The 18,046-nt window shown below is 35.6% G+C and overlaps 1 protein-coding gene across 1 annotated transcript; it reads right to left on the bottom strand.

The window, feature by feature from the left end:
* Window positions 1-4,872: 4,872 nt before the first annotated feature.
* LOC110772035 (cytochrome P450 CYP82D47-like) lies at window positions 4,873-6,606 on the bottom strand. Its single transcript, XM_021976410.2, has 2 exons — window positions 5,635-6,606; window positions 4,873-5,508 (listed from the first exon to the last, which is right to left on the bottom strand). The coding sequence occupies exons 1-2, from the start codon at window positions 6,604-6,606 to the stop codon at window positions 4,873-4,875; spliced, it is 1,608 nt and encodes a 535-aa protein (XP_021832102.1).
* Between the last annotated feature and the right edge of the window lie 11,440 nt (window positions 6,607-18,046).

The raw sequence follows: 18,046 nt of genomic DNA, 5'->3' as shown, positions 1-18,046 counted from the left end.
AACACATGTTGGCTTGCATTTATAATTTACTTTTTAAAAAAATGATATAATTTACTTTGACCATTTTTTTTTAATCTTAACAATATATACAAGCAAAAGAACTAATATGTAACATTTAATTAAATCAATTTCATAATATATATATATATATATATATATATATATATATATATATATCAGTTATTCTCTTATCCGGATGTCCGCACGTTATTATCGTGCGGATCCTATTATAAACAGGCAGGAAAACGGAGAGGGGTAGTACAAAATACACGGCGTCCGCACGATAATAACGTCTGGATGTCCGCATAAGAGAATTTCTGTATATATATTTAAATGAGAATAATATGTTCAATTTATATTTAAAACATAAATTAAAAACAAAATCAGATAATGGGTCCTATTTTTATAGAACATAACTACCCATTTTATCTTTTCTTAATTATAAAAATATAATAAAAATAAAACAAAAAAGAAAACCAGTTGGCACACGTGTGTGTGGCAAGGGGCTAGTATGTATAACTATCAAAAGAATAAATATATAAAATTTAATTAAATAAATTAGAACTATAAGATACCATAATTATTGTCCCCCATAATATTGAGCAACGATTCAGATCTCCTTCTCTTATGTGATAAGCAACAACCTTACAGTCGTTTCGTAAGACAGGCGCCATCGACTATTTTTCACGTTGCATTTATGTTCACACAACGACTTCGAAATTTCGTTGCCTATTACATTAGGACACGGGCATAATGCAACGACCTTGGGAACAACAAATTTTAGTTGCTATATTTTCAAGTAATGACTTTTGACATTGGGCAACAACATCCAGTTCTTGGCGACTCCATGTTTTTTTGGGGTGTATATACGTCAAGCTTTGAATAAGAAAGAAATAAAAAAAACAAGTAGATTTAAAATGATTCCATGGATATGGTCATTTCATATTCATTTCAAGTATACTATATGTAATTATTTCAAATATATTCAATTTAATGTGGTTCTTGTTTTTATAGCAAATTTTAGGGGTGGGCATCAAAACCAGAATACCGATACCGTCCCGAAACCGTGCCATTCCGTGTCAAACTCGTGCCAAACCGTTTGGTGTTGATGCTTAAACGGGATGAAACCGTGTCATCCCGTTACTGTTTGGCACGACACCGGTATCAGATTTGTGATCCCGCTTGGTGCCATACCGTACCGTACAGTAACTAATTAATATTAAATATTAAATATTAAAATATTATTTCCAACATTTCAGATTTAGTCAACCTCTCTTTCTTCTCGTCTTTCTCCTTTTTATTCTCCTCCCTCTCTTTTTTAATTCTTTTTTCCTCTCTCTCTCTCTCTCTCTCTCTCTCTCTCTTTATTCTTTTTCCTTCTTCCTCTCTTCTTCTTTTCTTTCTTCTCTCTCCGTCTGCTCCATCTCTCTGTTCTTTGACCTCTTTCCCTACCCACAGGTGGAAGGGAGGGCAGAGTATTAAACTTGAAGGCTCTGATCATGCTCCTGTTTACACAAGTTTGTTGGAAATTCCTAGTGTCTTCCAGCATAGCACCCCATCTTTATCTGCTAGATACATTCCAATGGTTCGTGGGCTCCAGCAAACCCTGGGTATGAAATTATTTTTCCCCTTTTGCTGATGGTCTCTTTTTAATTTAGATATTTCTATGTATGCTGTCTTGCGAATTACATCAAGTGATAAGCCCTTTATGATGCACACTGGAAGACACCGGTACTGCTTTTGACTTCTTTTTCTTTTTCAACTGGGTTCACAGGAGTCACCATTTGCATGATTTGGCAGCTATTGCAAAAACTGAAGTTATTTGGCCGCTACAAAAACTGAAGAAAAAAAAAATCAAATTTTAGCTAAAGTGAACGGTATCAGTTTTGATACCGAATCATACCGGTCCCGGTTTGGGCCGGTATGGTTTGAACGTGTTTTGAAAATCCCCCATCCCGTGTCATACCGTCCCGATTCTCCTATTCGGGATTGACACCGGGATGACCTCCATCCCGTGTCATCCCGTACCGTGCCCACCCCTAGCAAATTTAGCTAGTTGTTAAATCCAAATCCCTTTTTTTAAATCCCTCCATACAAATGCAACTTAATTAATATGGAAAAAGCTCAAGAAGAAGGAATATAGTGAAACCATAAAATAAAAAAAATTATAACAAAAAAAAGAAAAAAGAGAGGGATGTACTTGGTTTTTGCACTCCTCTACATTACCAATATTAATCAAATTGGTTAGGGCTACAAATGGACTCGATGCATTAATTCAGAACCATATAAAGCCTGATTCAGTTTCGTGTTTGGTGAAACCCATTATTTACACCAAAAGCATGTCTTAAGCATCTTGGTTGGAACTGTTATTTTTTTTTGTATTTGTCTTATTATTTTTCAAATATTATTAACCCGAGCCAAATTTAAACTTAAGCCCGAACCAAGTCAACTTCGAGAGATAAAAAAATATAATCAAACCAAACCGAATTATTACCCAACTCCTAACAGCTTTTCAGAATACTAAAAAGTTTTCACTACCAAAAAAAATAATAATAGGCATCGGGGAAAAACTGTTGCCTTTTATAGTAAAAAAAACTTAAATATTGTAACTTGTAAGGTGATGCTAATTAGGGATATAAAAGATATTGGAGAAAACTGATGCCTATAATGATAAACAACATGATCTCTTCAAACAAATTGATGCCTTAATGAGATTCAGTTATTGACTTTCTTCAAAATAACATTGGACTTCGATGCCTTTAAAGAGAACCACATTATTTCTGATATATTTCCCGATGTCTTTAAGGTGTTTAGCATTGGTTATTTTTTTATTATGAAGTTCATCATGGTTATTTTTCACACATTGTAGTGTTTGAGTATCAGGGTCCAAACTCATGTTCAACAGTATAAAATCCTAGAACTCAGTCAAAATGATATTTCACAAGTAATAGAAAATCAAATTAGAAGATTGGACAAAACTGCAGTACATAGATTATTGTGATATTTAAAGCAAAGTAAACTTTATGCACCAGTTGTGAATGTGGAAATTTAATGCATAAAGGAACAGGGCATGGATATCTAATTTACATCCTATAGCCATCTGAAGTGTAAACCTCCTTCAAATTTGAAACCCTCTAGTCAAAAGCAATTTCTTTTCCAGCATCATACCTCTGTTTGTGCCTAATAAATCACGGTCATGAGCTGGCCGAAGGAGCCCCTTTTTCTCGGCCCTGGCACTTACTCGTAAAACTGAAACGCAGAGTTTTAACAAGGTACTTTGCCTTCCTGAAGACAAAAGAAAAATGCTAAGGCATGATCATCTCGACCTCGAGTGCAGGCCGAGGCCGAGGCCGAGCAAAATCACGGCCAGAAATATTAAAGTCAGATCATCACGTGATAGCAGGGACCCATGCTTCATTTAATGAAGTAGCGCCTGTTTAATGCAGCAATCCCACTGGCCAAAAAATAAGCATTTAATGCATGAGGGAAGGTGGGAAGTGACTGAAGTCAGGTTTTGGCGACAGAAGACAGAGTGATTAGACGTAGACATTCTCACAAGAATTCTTGCAGCTTGAGAGATTGGGTCACCAGCTATCAGAGCAATAAATGCGTCTCCACGGCCAGCGGCATAGAAACCACGATTAGGGCGGCGGCCAAGATTCACCAGGATTTATGGGGTCACACCACCATGCTTCACGATCCCAAATGTCGATTGGACACCCACTTGCGCTAATCAGACTCCACTATGCGTAAATTCAGCCTCGATTACTCATCCAGGAACTCTTCCTATAAATACAATGCTCGAGCTACATTCAAAGGGTTCAAACACCAAACAAAAGCCTCCCACGGAGCAACTTATATTTTCCTGTAATGCACTTTCAATATTTTACTTGCTTTCCTAGGAGTAGTGATAGTTTGTAAGGAAGATTCATTCATCAATATATCATACGACCCTTGATTTTCAAGGCGCCGGAGCACCATCTCTGTTGTTCGTTCCCTCACCCCATATATCATACGACCGTCGCTCCCTGAGCAGCGCGCCGGAGCACCGCCCAAAACCCACCACCAACACCATCACTTAACGGCCTTGTAGTTCAGGCCGTGAACCTAACAGCCGAGACTAGTTCCTCTCTCGGCTACAATCGTTTGATTAGAAGACGAGTTCAAACAGGTGCACCACTCATCCATCCTACACTCATCAACATCTCGACGCACGGTAGACCGTGTTGGCACGCCCGCGCACAACCGCACTGCACCCAAAAGCAGGAAACCGCGTGTCAACGCACATCCCCTCGGCCCGGAACTCCAGGCCGTGAGATTTGCGCGGCAGACAACCTATGGATAATGAAACATAGTTGAGCACACAAAAATAAGTGAATGTGAAGTCAGGCAAGATCAATAACTAATAGAAATAATAATTAATCATGTATATATACAGTATACTACGAACAAAAGAAGCCTGTAAACTTACCATATCTACCAAAACCTTTAAAACGTACTAGTATGAATTTAAGGCTAAAAATTAACAAATAGGAGGAAAAAGGCATAAAAATAAGGGATTCTGAATTTGTTTCCGCTACGGACCACAAGAATAAAATTGGCATAAAACACAAAAATAAATAAGACATGAGAAAAAATCCATACTTAAATAAATAAATTCGGAGATTTGAAAAGCAACAATATATATATCGGATCCCGAGCCTCTGCATTTAGTTCTTACAAATTGCAAATATGCTCTAGTCGATAGCTTTAATTTTAAATTCAAAATAGACTACAACAATTGATTGTTATTGCAAGCTGAGGTTCTCAACTGAAATTGGTCAGGAACACTACATGTAACTTCAATCCCACATGGTAACATAGCAGTTCCCCTTATTTATGATACTCTTCATATAATTGAGCAGGAAGGCGCGGCGTGACAACGACTTCAAGAAGGGAAGATTTATGGTTAGTCAACTCCATATTCTCACTCATGTCAACCGGCTCATCACTAGGGGTTGCAATTTCAAACCCATGAAGCAAAGAAGCAAGTGCCAACGGCATCATTTTCATGGCAAGTGATACCCCTGCACACATTCTTCTTCCACTGCTAAATGGTATCAACTCAAAATCCTGACCTCTAACATCAATGTTCTTGTGTGTTGTAAGAAATCGTTCGGGTCGAAACTCATTCGGGTCTGGCCACGTCTTTGGATCTAGTTGGATCTTTCCAATGTTGATGAAGACACGAGTCTTTGCTGGGATATGGTAGCCCCCTAAAATGCAATCTTCTGTGGACACATGGGCCAGTGGAACTGGTCCTGGAGGGTATAAACGCATTGTTTCTTTGAGAACCGCTTGGAGATAGACCAAGTTGTCGATGTCAGATTCCTTCACTTGCCTCTCTCTTCCAATAATTTGGTCTAATTCTTCTTGGGCCCTTTTTAGGGTTTCAGGGTTGTTCAGAAGTAAAGACAGTGCCCATGACAATGTCCCTGTAATTACATCTACACCTGCTAAGAGAATAGTCTGCGAAACAAGTACACAAAATTACATTGGGTAGATGAAGGCCCTAGATTTGGATTATCCAAGGGTTGTTCAGAAATAATAAATAAAGAGCCAAGTGATGAATTGGGTATTAAAATGTGCACATACCAGGGAGGTAGCTTTGTTGATGGTATCGGCATCATACTCCTTGGTAACTTTCAAATCATCATCAAGAAATGAAATCATGGTATCCATGAAGTCACGCTCATCATCACCCTTCACCCCACCAGAAATCTTCCTCTTCTGCTTATGCTCATCTAGCCAAACTTGAAGCAGTTGATCTACCTCCTTTAATTTCTTCCTCATTGCCTTCTGATGGCCACCCAAGTCCAACCATCTCAAGAAAGGAACCGCATCTGAAAGCACCACAATCCCAAGCATATGAAGAACATCATTGAAAATCTTTCTCCCCATCAACTCTCCTGGCAAGGGGTTCTTTGCGTAATTTTTAGCTTCGGTACATCTTTGCCCTAATATCATCCTAAAAATCACATTCTCACTTATGTCACCAAACCATTCTTTCATTTCCACCACCACCTCATTTGAACCACCACTCTTCTTGTTCTTCGTCCACTGCTCGTATATTTCTCTTATCGATGTGCTCACTTCGGATTCTCTAATGTGTTTGAGCATCTCGATGCGATGGTTGGAGAAGAGCTCGTGCATGACCTTTTTTTTTATTTCGTGAAAGTAGCGGCCGTAGGAGCTGAATGCAAAGAAAGCATAGTTGTAGCCAAGGATTTCTGAGACTACGGATTGTACACGGCTAGAAAAGACTTTGTCATGTGTCTTTAAACACTCTTTCGCCATTTCCGAGCTGCTCACAACCACAGCTGTCTCCACTCCATACTTTATAGTGAAAATTGGTCCATACTTATCTGCCAATTTACCCAATGCCATATGGAGTGGTTCTGCAGGACTTTTAAATAAGCGGAGGTGGCCGATTATAGGCCATGCACCTCCTGCCAGTGGTGGTGATTTTCTGACTGCTCTTGGTTTCCAAAATCGGGAGCGGATAAATAGTGAAAAGGCGAATGTGACTACAACAAGAGCTACCAAAGATGATAGTTGGAGGTCCATGGCTATGTGGTCTGGGGAGATTTGATGTCTATGTTGTTTTCTTTTGTCTTCAGCTTTGCTTTGTTTTATAGTGCATATATATCTAAAGGGTTCAGTCGCGATCCCTTATTCGTTTGTCCATTGTGCTGATACAGTGTTTCTAGCAAATATGGTAAACTACGTATTTGTTAAACAAAAAAGAAAGGAAAAAATTCCGAGATTCCATTTGGATGAAGGTATTCCAAATCAATGGATTTAGATACCATTATAGTGTAGAATTGTTTGTTTAGCCTATAACAATATTAATGCATGTACTGTGATTTTTTGTTTTTAAAATTTAGCCTAGTTGTCAACCCCAAATTCTTTCTTTTAAATCGCTCCATCTAAAAACGAATATGGAAAACTCTCAAGAAGAACAAAAAGAAAAGACACCACACAAAAAAGAGGGATGTACTTGTTTTTTGCTCCTCTACATTTCCCATATTTGCAAGTAATTTTCAATGGCCTTAGGTATGAAAGGAACAAAAACAAAAGGGGAAAGAAAGAAATTCAACAGAAATGAATTCTCTTCTGCATATTAATCAAACTGGGTTATAGGACTGTAAATGGGCTCTACTTGTTATAAAAAATATAGTTTTCCTTTTCCGTAAATTGCCCAAATTGGGTTATATACTTTATTTTTTAGGAAGCACTTTCAGTCTTCTTCCTCTCTAACTCAACAAGTTCGGGTATATTGTGCTATTAGGGTTTAATAATTGGGGGAAATCTTGGGTTGAAATCGAAATTGTGAGGTATTAAGGAAAATCAAAAAGCCAAACCAAATTAAAATGAAATTAACAACTTACCAATATATTGTGGTGCTATATCACCTTGATTACATCTCCTTGTCATCTGAACTCACAATACGGTTCTCACTCAATTGATTTAGGCTTCAATATAGCATCCAATATGTAACCTTATAACTCACAATTTTGATTTCAACCCAAGATTTCTCTCAATTTGTTAAACCCTAATAGCACAATATACCCTATCTTGTTTAGAGGAAGAAGACTGAACGTGCTTCCTAGAAAAGTAAAAATAAAAAACTGCACTTAATAACAGAAGATAACGAAGTGTCTATAAATTATAAATGGAAAACACAGTGACCAATTTGGCTAAAAAAATTTCTCATTGATCAAATTGAATTTTAGTGTTAAACTCAGTGACCAAAAAGGTATTTAACCCATTTAATTATGCAGTGTGGCTTGGCATTAACCATGCAAGCTTAGATCCTCTTATCCTATTCTAGAAGGGTTTAGTTCTATAAATTGTGACTAACTCTTTTCAATAGTTAGTAAGACTGATAATTAGTATAAAATATATATTTGTATTATTAAATCTCTTATAAATATACGGTGAAAATTTTGGCCACTATCTACATATATAAAGCAAAAGGAAGAGAATGATAAAACATTCAAAAACCCAAAAAATACCATTTATTAACCAAAGTGCTGAAGGACTGCAAATTAATTTAATAGGGGTAAAATGGCAAAACACTAATTTGATAAAATTATAAAATAAAAAATAAATTCCACCTAAGTAATTATATGGAGGAAGTTACTCCCTACTCCATCCACATTCCTCTTTTACTCCCCACTCCACTCTACCCACATTCTTTTTTCTGTTTTCTTTTTGGTTTTTTAATTTATATTTTTAAATATCTATATATTACTTGATGTAAACAAGAAATGATATTTGCCATGGAAAATTTTAATATAAATAAAAAAAGAGACAAATAAAAAGGCCAATTGGCACACGCGTGTCAAGAGGCTAGTATACCCTATAGATTTATTTATTTTGTTTATTTATGTTATTTGTAGTCCTTTTTTTTGTATAATATTTGAAAACAAATATGTAATATTCATGAAAAATACATAAATACGTGTACATTACAGGAATAGAACGTTTGAACTCAATAATACCTTATGACCCAAAGAAAGAACTCAATAATACCGTCACGAATTTTTCCGTAGTTCTCAAAAGCATACGACAACCTATGATTTCCGGAAATTTTCTGGAGTTTTTTTGTTTTAACAATACAAATGCACGCGTATTAACTAACTACGTATTTAATGGCGACTACTCGTCAGCAAAGGCCGTGTCAGCCACCTCTTTAAAATGTTTATATTATCCTCATTCATTTCATTATATGATCAACGCCTTAGAAGATTGGGGGACAAATGACCGTCATCATGCTTCTGTATAGAGGTCCATTTGTGCGTAAGTCCACAATAATATCAATTTGGCTAACAATTATTCAATCAAAAAAAAATTGGCTTACAATTAAATGGATTTATGTAGTGGGAAATTCATGAATTTTTCAAGGGAGGGCAAAATTTAAAAGGCTAAGATTTAGACAACCAATATTATAGTCTATATAATATATCAAGGAAAATACTTCCCTTCTTACCAGGTAAGTAGGAGCCCCTACATTTTTACTAATAACAATGTGACATGTGTACAAAGTTTTTCTTTTTGTGTTTTGTGGTGGTGATTGTGGTATGTGATATTCTGATGGTGTTGTGTTTCCAAATGTGAAGGAGGAGTGGCATTTTATAGGCATCCAATAACATGTAACCTTCACCATATTAAACTAGAAAATTAAGTAGAAATAAAATCTGAAAATTAAATATTTATAACCCCCACAATAAATAAAATAAAACATCCAAAATAATAAATAAATAAAAACGGTTAAATTTGTAAAACCTTTTTAAAATTCCAACAATCCCCCACAAGGTTTTCAAAATTTTACCATGACAAAAAAAAAAAGTGAAAATATATATTTGCAATATAATTCTATGTAATAGGTGTAGGTGCCTTCCGAGCTTGAACCTTCACTTCAAATTTTGACTCGCTTTCTGCTCGTTTTGAGCTCGTTCGAACTCTGTTCATAAAAGAAACAAGCTAAGCTCACCAAAATATTATGCTTGTTAGAAAAACGTTAATCTTACATTAAAATAAGGGAGTTGATTTTTCCACTCCGCTTTTGTCCACTTACATTTCATTTGTTGGAAATTGTATGCTCTCTCACTCCTCTTTTGTCAACTTACACTCTTTTTTTGGTTAGAGTAAAAAGTATTTAAAAAAAACAAAAAGGTGTGTAAGTGGACAAAAGGAGAGTAGAAAAATCAGCACCCTAAAATAAACATGTCATAAACAGTTAAACCCAATTGTTACCATGGTTTATGCACCGTAAAAGAATATTTGCCAATTATGAGGATTTTGGTCTTTTTCTTCAACTAGTGTGTTAAAACCAGTACAGGGCTCGTCCAACTATAATCGCACGATAATCTAAATAATTAGGGATGTACCCACCGCAATTTGTCTCAAACTGAGTTTTACATTCTTTCCACTAATACATATATTTCAAACCAACATCATGTGATGTTTGCCATGTTTTCAATGTGAAATAATTACTTCCCATTAACAAATTTATAGCGGATCGAACTCTCCAAATTAAAAATTCACTCATAATTAGCGCCTTTACTGTGACATCATTTCTCCACATGCCTCCCTATGAACAAAATAAAAAATAAAATAAATCACTAACTCTGCAGCCGGACCAGTTCAACTCTTCTTCGGAATTATATTCTTTTATAATATTAGGAATTAAGGCTTTCAGGATTTATATTAAAAGATATTCAGGTTTGTTTTCAATTGGGATTTTCATGGATTATTAAACGAGTGAACAGGGACAGATCCAAAATGGAGGAGGTAATAAAGAAATTTCAGAATTCATATAATAAAGAAATCACTAATTAACAACCCATAAAATATAATAAATTTATCACGAAGATTTTTACGCCCAAAAAAAAATTTGCACTGTTAAGATTAAAGATTTACTTGGTTGAATGACGCAAAAAGTACATTGAAATAGAATAGGTTTTATTTTGAGTGGGCCAAGTTAGTCTATATTTCCTATATAAGACTGCGAAAATGCTATAATGATGGAGTTTTTGGTGAGGGGGGTTCAATGTGGGGGTCCATCCCACCATCCAACAAGAGAGAGAAAGTGTTGGAGTTAAACTTATTAAATAAATGAATGGTGGGATGGAAGCCCAAATTGAACCCCCTCTCCAAAATCCCCCTCATTATCTGTAGCACCCCCTGAAATTTCGGTCAAATCTCACTTTACCCCCCCAAAGTTAAAATGACCCACTTAACCCCCTTGACCGTGATTTTGTGTTCCACTTTCCCCCCACCGTTAACGCCATCCAAAAGGCCGTCAAAAAAACTGACGTGGCAGGGTCATTATGGTAAAAGATACAACAATAAAAATTCAAAAATCCAAAAGAAAAAAGAAACAAAATTTTTAAAGATTAAAGTATTAGTATGGAAAAAAAATATTAATTAAAATTAAATTATTATTTTAAATACTTATTTAATTAAAAAATTGAAAAATTAATATCAAAAAATTCTCTTCTTCTCCATCTCTCTCTCTTCCCCAGCAACCACCGTATAAACCACCAGCACCACCGTACCCACATACCCAAACATCAAACCTACCATCTAAATCACCATATCCATCATAGAGGATTGAAAAATTTAAGGAATTGTTTTGAAGATCAAGGTGCTAGAGCTCCCTGAGTTGGCATATAGAGAATGAAATTTTTCCTCGAAAACCATTAACTTACTCCAATCCTCTACCCAGATCCCACCCACACCCATCCCCCTCCTCAGCCACACTAACCCCTTAACCCACCTACCCCAGCAATATCCACCCCACCAACCCAACTTCAGACCTCTCTCTCGCCACCATCACCGTCGCCACACCAGCCAAGAAGCAGGGCAAACAAAACAACCACTTCCAAGAATGAAGGAAGAAGAAAGCCTCCTCTGCACCCAGACCCAATCGGTCCAACTCGAAACCTAAACCCAATTTCTTCACTATTTGGGCAACACCCAGACCCTATTTTCTCTACAACGAGTCATCCCAAGAGTTTTTGAATAAGGAGAACTTCTCCACTGAGATCAAGTATAGGAAAGCTCTTTTTGGGGTTAATGACAGAATACTTGCCCATTGTCTGGGCTAATCGGCGAGGAGGTGGCTGGTAGAGGGATCGGGCTGTGGATGGGTGAGGAGGCGGCTGGGGATGCGTGGAGAGGTTGGAGCTTTGATTATTTTCTGTTGGTTGGTTTTTTTCTTTTTAATTTAATTTTGTTATTTAAGTAGTAGTGACCCCATGAATGGGTGAAAGAGCATGCTGCAGATCCGAGGAAGAAGAAGCTGAACAGAGGTTCTGTTTTTTTTTTTTTTTTAAAGAAGCTGACCAAAACGGCGTCGTTTTGGACCAGTGAGCGAAGTTTTTTTTTTAAAAAAAAACGCGCTGGGGCCAAAACGATTTTTTTAAAACGCGATGGGGCCAAAACGTCGTCGTTTTGGACTAGCTGCAATGAATTTTTTTTAAAAAAAGACCTGGCCAAAACGACGTCGTTTTGGTCCAGGTCTTTGAAAAAAAAATAAAACAGATTGTAACAGACCCTCTTCGACCAAACAGACCCTCAGAACTCCAAAACCAAACAGATCCTCGTCGGCCCAACGCTTTCGGTTTGGCCGGCGTTGTTGTTTCGGCGGTGGCGATGGTGGAAAGTCAGTCTCGACCATGTGATGGTGAGGGTGGCTTTGGGTTATGAAGTTAGGGGAGGGAGAGTTCAAGGGAGAGAGATGGAGAAGAAGATTTTTATGTATTAATTTTTTCAATTTTTATATATTTTTTAACTAAACAAGTAATTATATTATTATATAATATATTTTATTCCACTTAAGCAAAAAAAGTGGGCCCTTTATATGACACATCATCACTTGTTGTAAAAAGTCTAAAATAGCCATGCCACGTGTGAAACCCTGTATTTTTAAATATATTTATATCTTAATTATATATATATATATATATATATATATATATATATATATATATTATATTTTGGGAAATTAAATATTTTGTTACATAGTTAGTTCATAACATAGATAGTTAAATCTATATTGTTTTATGTATTTTTTTAATAAATATTTATATCTTATTTTATTACATATATTATTCTACTATATATACCTTGTTCTATTATATACATGTATATGTTTTAAAATAGCTCTTGTTATTACGTGTCAAAGTAGAAACCTATTAAGTAGTAAGGCTAGCCAACTCACCAAGAAGATAAGAATAGGATTAGAGGAATTGGAAGAGATAAAGACATTCTTCCTTATCTGTTTTACATATTACTTGGTTAGGAAGTATAAATCAACCGCCATCAACCCATCCAATAGGAAGTGTTTTATTGCCGACTTTATTCTAGTATAAATAGGAAGCTTACAAGTTATTTACTACTACTTCCAAAGATAACAAACTTGCAACGTGAGAGAGAGAGAGAGAGAGAGAGAGAGAGAGAGAGTGGTTTGAGTGGTAATATATGAAGATAGGTAGATAGGTTGTCTTGCCAATTTATTTAAAGGTTTCTCATTAGCGAGGTGAGTGGTTTATGTAATGTGTTCTAAAAGTTCTTATTTTGTGATAAAAATATGAAAACCATGAATTATCGTGGATTTGTTCTATTTACAAATATCTTTCTATTTCAAGTCAAGCATGTCTAATTTGGTGCAATCTTTCACACTATATATATATATATATTGATTGGAATATGAAGTATGTATTATTCATGGAACATGAGAACTTCAATGTTGGAATATCCGAGGGATAGATGTACCACACGGGGACATAGGGCAGTGAAGCCAATATAGGGATCACGTGGTTGGTTACATGCTATGAAGGATAACCGAGATATGAAGGGATGATGTGATATGATCTGGATTGGTGTATCTTTTCATTATATTTTCTAGAGTGTGTAAAACGGCATTGCTTGACTGGCATATTACATAATCTACTCACTGAGCGGTGGTTGCTCATCCCTCACCATGTTTAATTTTTCAGATGAATTAGTGGGCAAGACAAGGACTAAACCAGTTCAGGCTAAATTAGATGAGAGTGATAAAGCTTTATTTATTTATTGTAAAGTTGTAAGATTTTTGGGAGCTATTTTTATAAGAAAAGTTTATTTTATGTTTCGGCTTCCTTTTTATTAATTTTTATTTTAATTTTTATTTTTTTTTCTCACACACCGGGCGCGGGGTTTCCGCCTACCCCCGGGTCCGGGGCGTGACAAAATGGTATCAGAGCATAGGGATTAGACACCCTTGGGAACTGTGGTAGAAGATTAGTGTGACCATATAGGTTTGAATTTAAATAAGTTTTAATGACAAAAATCTTTAGGAGTAGACTTTCTTAATTAAGTGTTAGTAAATTTCGAGGACGAAATTTCTTTTAAGGAGGGTAGATTGTGAAACCCTGTATTTTAAATATATATATATATAATTGTCTTGGTACATGTTATACTTCCATAAATATTATCATTAATAAATATATACTTTAAATAAATATCCGAATATGTTTTATTAATCTTATATCGTTGCACCTCTTGCATGTTATTAATACTTGGTGGCAAAGTAGGATTGTAGTGATCAACTTTGATTCATATTAGTGATAGACATATCCATTTTATTATAGCCAAGCTAGGAGCACTATCACCTTGTGAGTTGTCATATGCATATCTTGAATTTGTTTAGCTTTGAACACCTCCTGCTATAATTTCTTATAGCTGGCAGCATTACATTCATATGCACATGCCAATTGACACCACCTACTTGATATGCCGACATCCCCTTTCTATCTCATCTTTAGCCAACTCTTATTTGCACTATAAATAGGAGCCTACTTCAACTACTAATTCAATACAACAAACTTAGAGATTGCATGCGGCAAATGCAAAGAGAAGAGAAAAATAGAGAGAGAGAGAGAGAGAGAGAGAGAGAGAAAACAAGAAAGAAAACAAGAAAGTAAGTGGTGATCAAATTCTCCGGAGGAGTTAAGAAGTCGGAGTTTGTGTTTTCTTAACTTGGAGCTAGCTTTAGAAACGAGGTAGGGATTTCTTGGGGGCCTTTTACAAAGATTGATTTAATTAAATTTCGTGAGCATTATATTATGCATGATATTATTATTATTGATATTGGATGTTGAAGTGTTGTTAATGATCTATATTATTTTATTAATATTGACATGATCATATGTTATCGGTGATGGCTGGAATTCTTGGGTTGATGGAAAAGAGGGTAATGGAAATAGTCTTTTGTGTAGTCGAGTCTAACTCTTGGCAGGTACCAGGTCTCAGGGATCCCACAGTGCACATGATTTTTATTGGGTGATTCGGGACTGGCGAAAGGGAGTTAGACAAGATGACTAACAAAAGGGGAATTGTGGGATGATTGAAATGGGTGTTAGTTCATATAAATGGGCATTCGGGACCAAGTGGTATAAGCATGGTATGGGACGTGCAGATCTGCTTGTCCAGTTATATGAATTAACGGGATTAGATGAAGAGCATTCATTCATGCATTATTCTTAATTATATGATATTTCGTTGTGTGATTGCATGTCACTTAATTTAGTTATATCAATCTACTGTGGTAAGGTCTCATGTCCCTACTGAGCGGTGGTTGCTCATCCCTCACTCTGTCTAATTTTTCAGATGAATTAGTGAACAAGACAAAGACTAAACCAGTTGAGGATGAATTAGATGAGGGTGATAGAGTTTTATTTATTTCTTGTAAAGTTGTAAGATTTTGGAATCTATTTTTATAAGAAAATTTTATTTTATGTCTTCGACTTTTCTTTTATTTCTTTATATTTATTATTTTCTCACGCACCGGGCGCTGGATTTCCACCTACCCCCGGGTCCGGGGCGTGACAGAATGGTATCAGAGCATAGGGATTAGACACCCTTGGGAACTGTGGTAGAAGATTAGTGTGACCATATAGGTTTGAATTTAAATAAGTTTTAATGACAAAAATCTTTAGGAGTAGACTTTCTTAATTAAGTGTTAGTAAATTTCGAGGACGAAATTTCTTTTAAGGAGGGTAGATTGTGAAATCCTGTATTTTTAAATATATTTATATCTTAATTATATATATATATATATATATATTATATTTTGGGAAATTAAATATTTTGTTACATAGTTAGTTCATAACATAGATAGTTAAATCTATATTGTTTTATGTATTTTTTTAATAAATATTTATATCTTATTTTATTACATATATTATTCTACTATATATACCTTGTTCTATTATATACATGTATATGTTTTAAAATAGCTCTTGTTATTACGTGTCAAAGTAGAAACCTATTAAGTAGTAAGGCTAGCCAACTCACCAAGAAGATAAGAATAGGATTAGAGGAATTGGAAGAGATAAAGACATTCTTCCTTATCTGTTTTACATATTACTTGGTTAGGAAGTATAAATCAACCGCCATCAACCCATCCAATAGGAAGTGTTTTATTGCCGACTTTATTCTAGTATAAATAGGAAGCTTACAAGTTATTTACTACTACTTCCAAAGATAACAAACTTGCAACGTGAGAGAGAGAGAGAGAGAGAGAGAGAGAGAGAGAGAGAGAGAGAGAAAGAGTGGTTTGAGTGGTAATATATGAAGATAGGTAGATAGGTTGTCTTGCCAATTTATTTAAAGGTTTCTCATTAGCGAGGTGAGTGGTTTATGTAATGTGTTCTAAAAGTTCTTATTTTGTGATAAAAATATGAAAACCATGAATTATCGTGGATTTGTTCTATTTACAAATATCTTTCTATTTTAAGTCAAGCATGTCTAATTTGGTGCAATCTTTCACACTATATATATATATATATTGATTGGAATATGAAGTATGTATTATTCATGGAACATGAGAACTTCAATGTTGGAATATCCGAGGGATAGATGTACCACACGGGGACATAGGGCAGTGAAGCCAATATAGGGATCACGTGGTTGGTTACATGCTATGAAGGATAACCGAGATATGAAGGGATGATGTGATATGATCTGGATTGGTGTATCTTTTCATTATATTTTCTAGAGTGTGTAAAACGGCATTGCTTGACTGGCATATTACATAATCTACTCACTGAGCGGTGGTTGCTCATCCCTCACCATGTTTAATTTTTCAGATGAATTAGTGGGCAAGACAAGGACTAAACCAGTTCAGGCTAAATTAGATGAGAGTGATAAAGCTTTATTTATTTATTGTAAAGTTGTAAGATTTTTGGGAGCTATTTTTATAAGAAAAGTTTATTTTATGTTTCGGCTTCCTTTTTATTAATTTTTATTTTTATTTTTATTTTTTTTTCTCACACACCGGGCGCGGGGTTTCCGCCTACCCCCGGGTCCGGGGCGTGACACCACGTCATCAAAATTGACAGAGTTATTAACGGAGATAACGGTAGGGAGTAAAGTGGAACACAAAACCACGGTCAAAGGGGTTAAGTGGGTCATTTTAACTTGGGGGGGATAAAGTGAGATTTGACCGAAGTTTCAGGGGGTGCTACAGTAAATAAGCCTAGAAGCTAACAGGTGGGTTGGATGAAATTTTTGGCTTACAAAATAAAAACTCACTTGGGCTATAGTCCAGTTTAGTCTCTTCATAGGTCCATCCCAAAGAAACAACACACCCCTAACACTCGAAAGCAAAATGCCAACTGAGAGAGGGAGAGAGAGAGAGAGAGTAGGGATGGCAATTTTCCCCACGGGTATGAGGAAATTATCAGGTATGGTGATTGAGGAGGGGCGGTGATGATATTTTAATCCCGAACCCAAACCCGACCAGTTAAGAATATATATATATATATATATATATATATATAAATATATTATTAAAGAGATTTCCTATTATTATATAATAATAGGAAATCAAATCAGCCGACATAGGGCTTTCTATAATAACAGGAAATCTTCTCTATTAGATATGTATTAATTTTTTTCATATAGTCTAGAGAGAGAGAGAGAGAGAGAGAGAGTAGGGATGACAATTTTCCCCACGAGTATGGGGAAATTATCAGGTATGGTGATTGAGGAGGGGCAGTGATGATATTTTAATCCCGAACCCAAACCCGACCAGTTAAGAATATATATATATTTATTTATTTATTATATATATATATATTATTAAAGAGATTTCCTATTATTATATAATAATAGGAAATCAAATCAGCCGACATAGGGCTTTCTATAATAACAGGAAATCTTCTCTATTTGATATGTATTAATTTTTTTCATATAGTATAGAATTTTAGTTAATAACAATTGAATTGATACATATGTTTGCGCTTATAATGTTTTTTTTCTCGTTCAACAAAGTATATTTTTTATTGGTTTTTCTTTAGTAATGGGGCGGGTAGGGGAACCCATTCCCCAATGAAGGTGGGGATGAGGAATCCCCACTTAGAATATTGGGTGGGAATGACATACCCATCCTCGATTTGACCCATTGCCATCCCTAAGAGAGAGAGCTCTAGATTTGAGGAAAACTCCCTCA

The sequence above is a fragment of the Prunus avium genome, chromosome 1, assembly GCF_965620075.1.
Source record: "Prunus avium chromosome 1, drPruAviu1.hap1.1, whole genome shotgun sequence".
Classification (NCBI taxonomy): domain Eukaryota; kingdom Viridiplantae; phylum Streptophyta; class Magnoliopsida; order Rosales; family Rosaceae; genus Prunus; species Prunus avium.
The sequence above is the reverse complement of the archived record's forward strand: the minus strand, read 5'-3'. Positions and strand labels throughout refer to the sequence as shown.

What these genes read in the sequence shown, in the direction of transcription:
- LOC110772035 (XM_021976410.2), bottom strand. Translation starts at nt 6,606, where the DNA reads ATGGACCTCCAACTATCATCTTTGGTAGCTCTTGTTGTAGTCACATTC. An exon ending in TCAACAAAGCTACCTCCCTG is followed by an intron (nt 5,509 to 5,634) that starts GTATGTGCACAT and finishes CTTGTTTCGCAG; the next exon opens with ACTATTCTCTTAGCAGGTGT.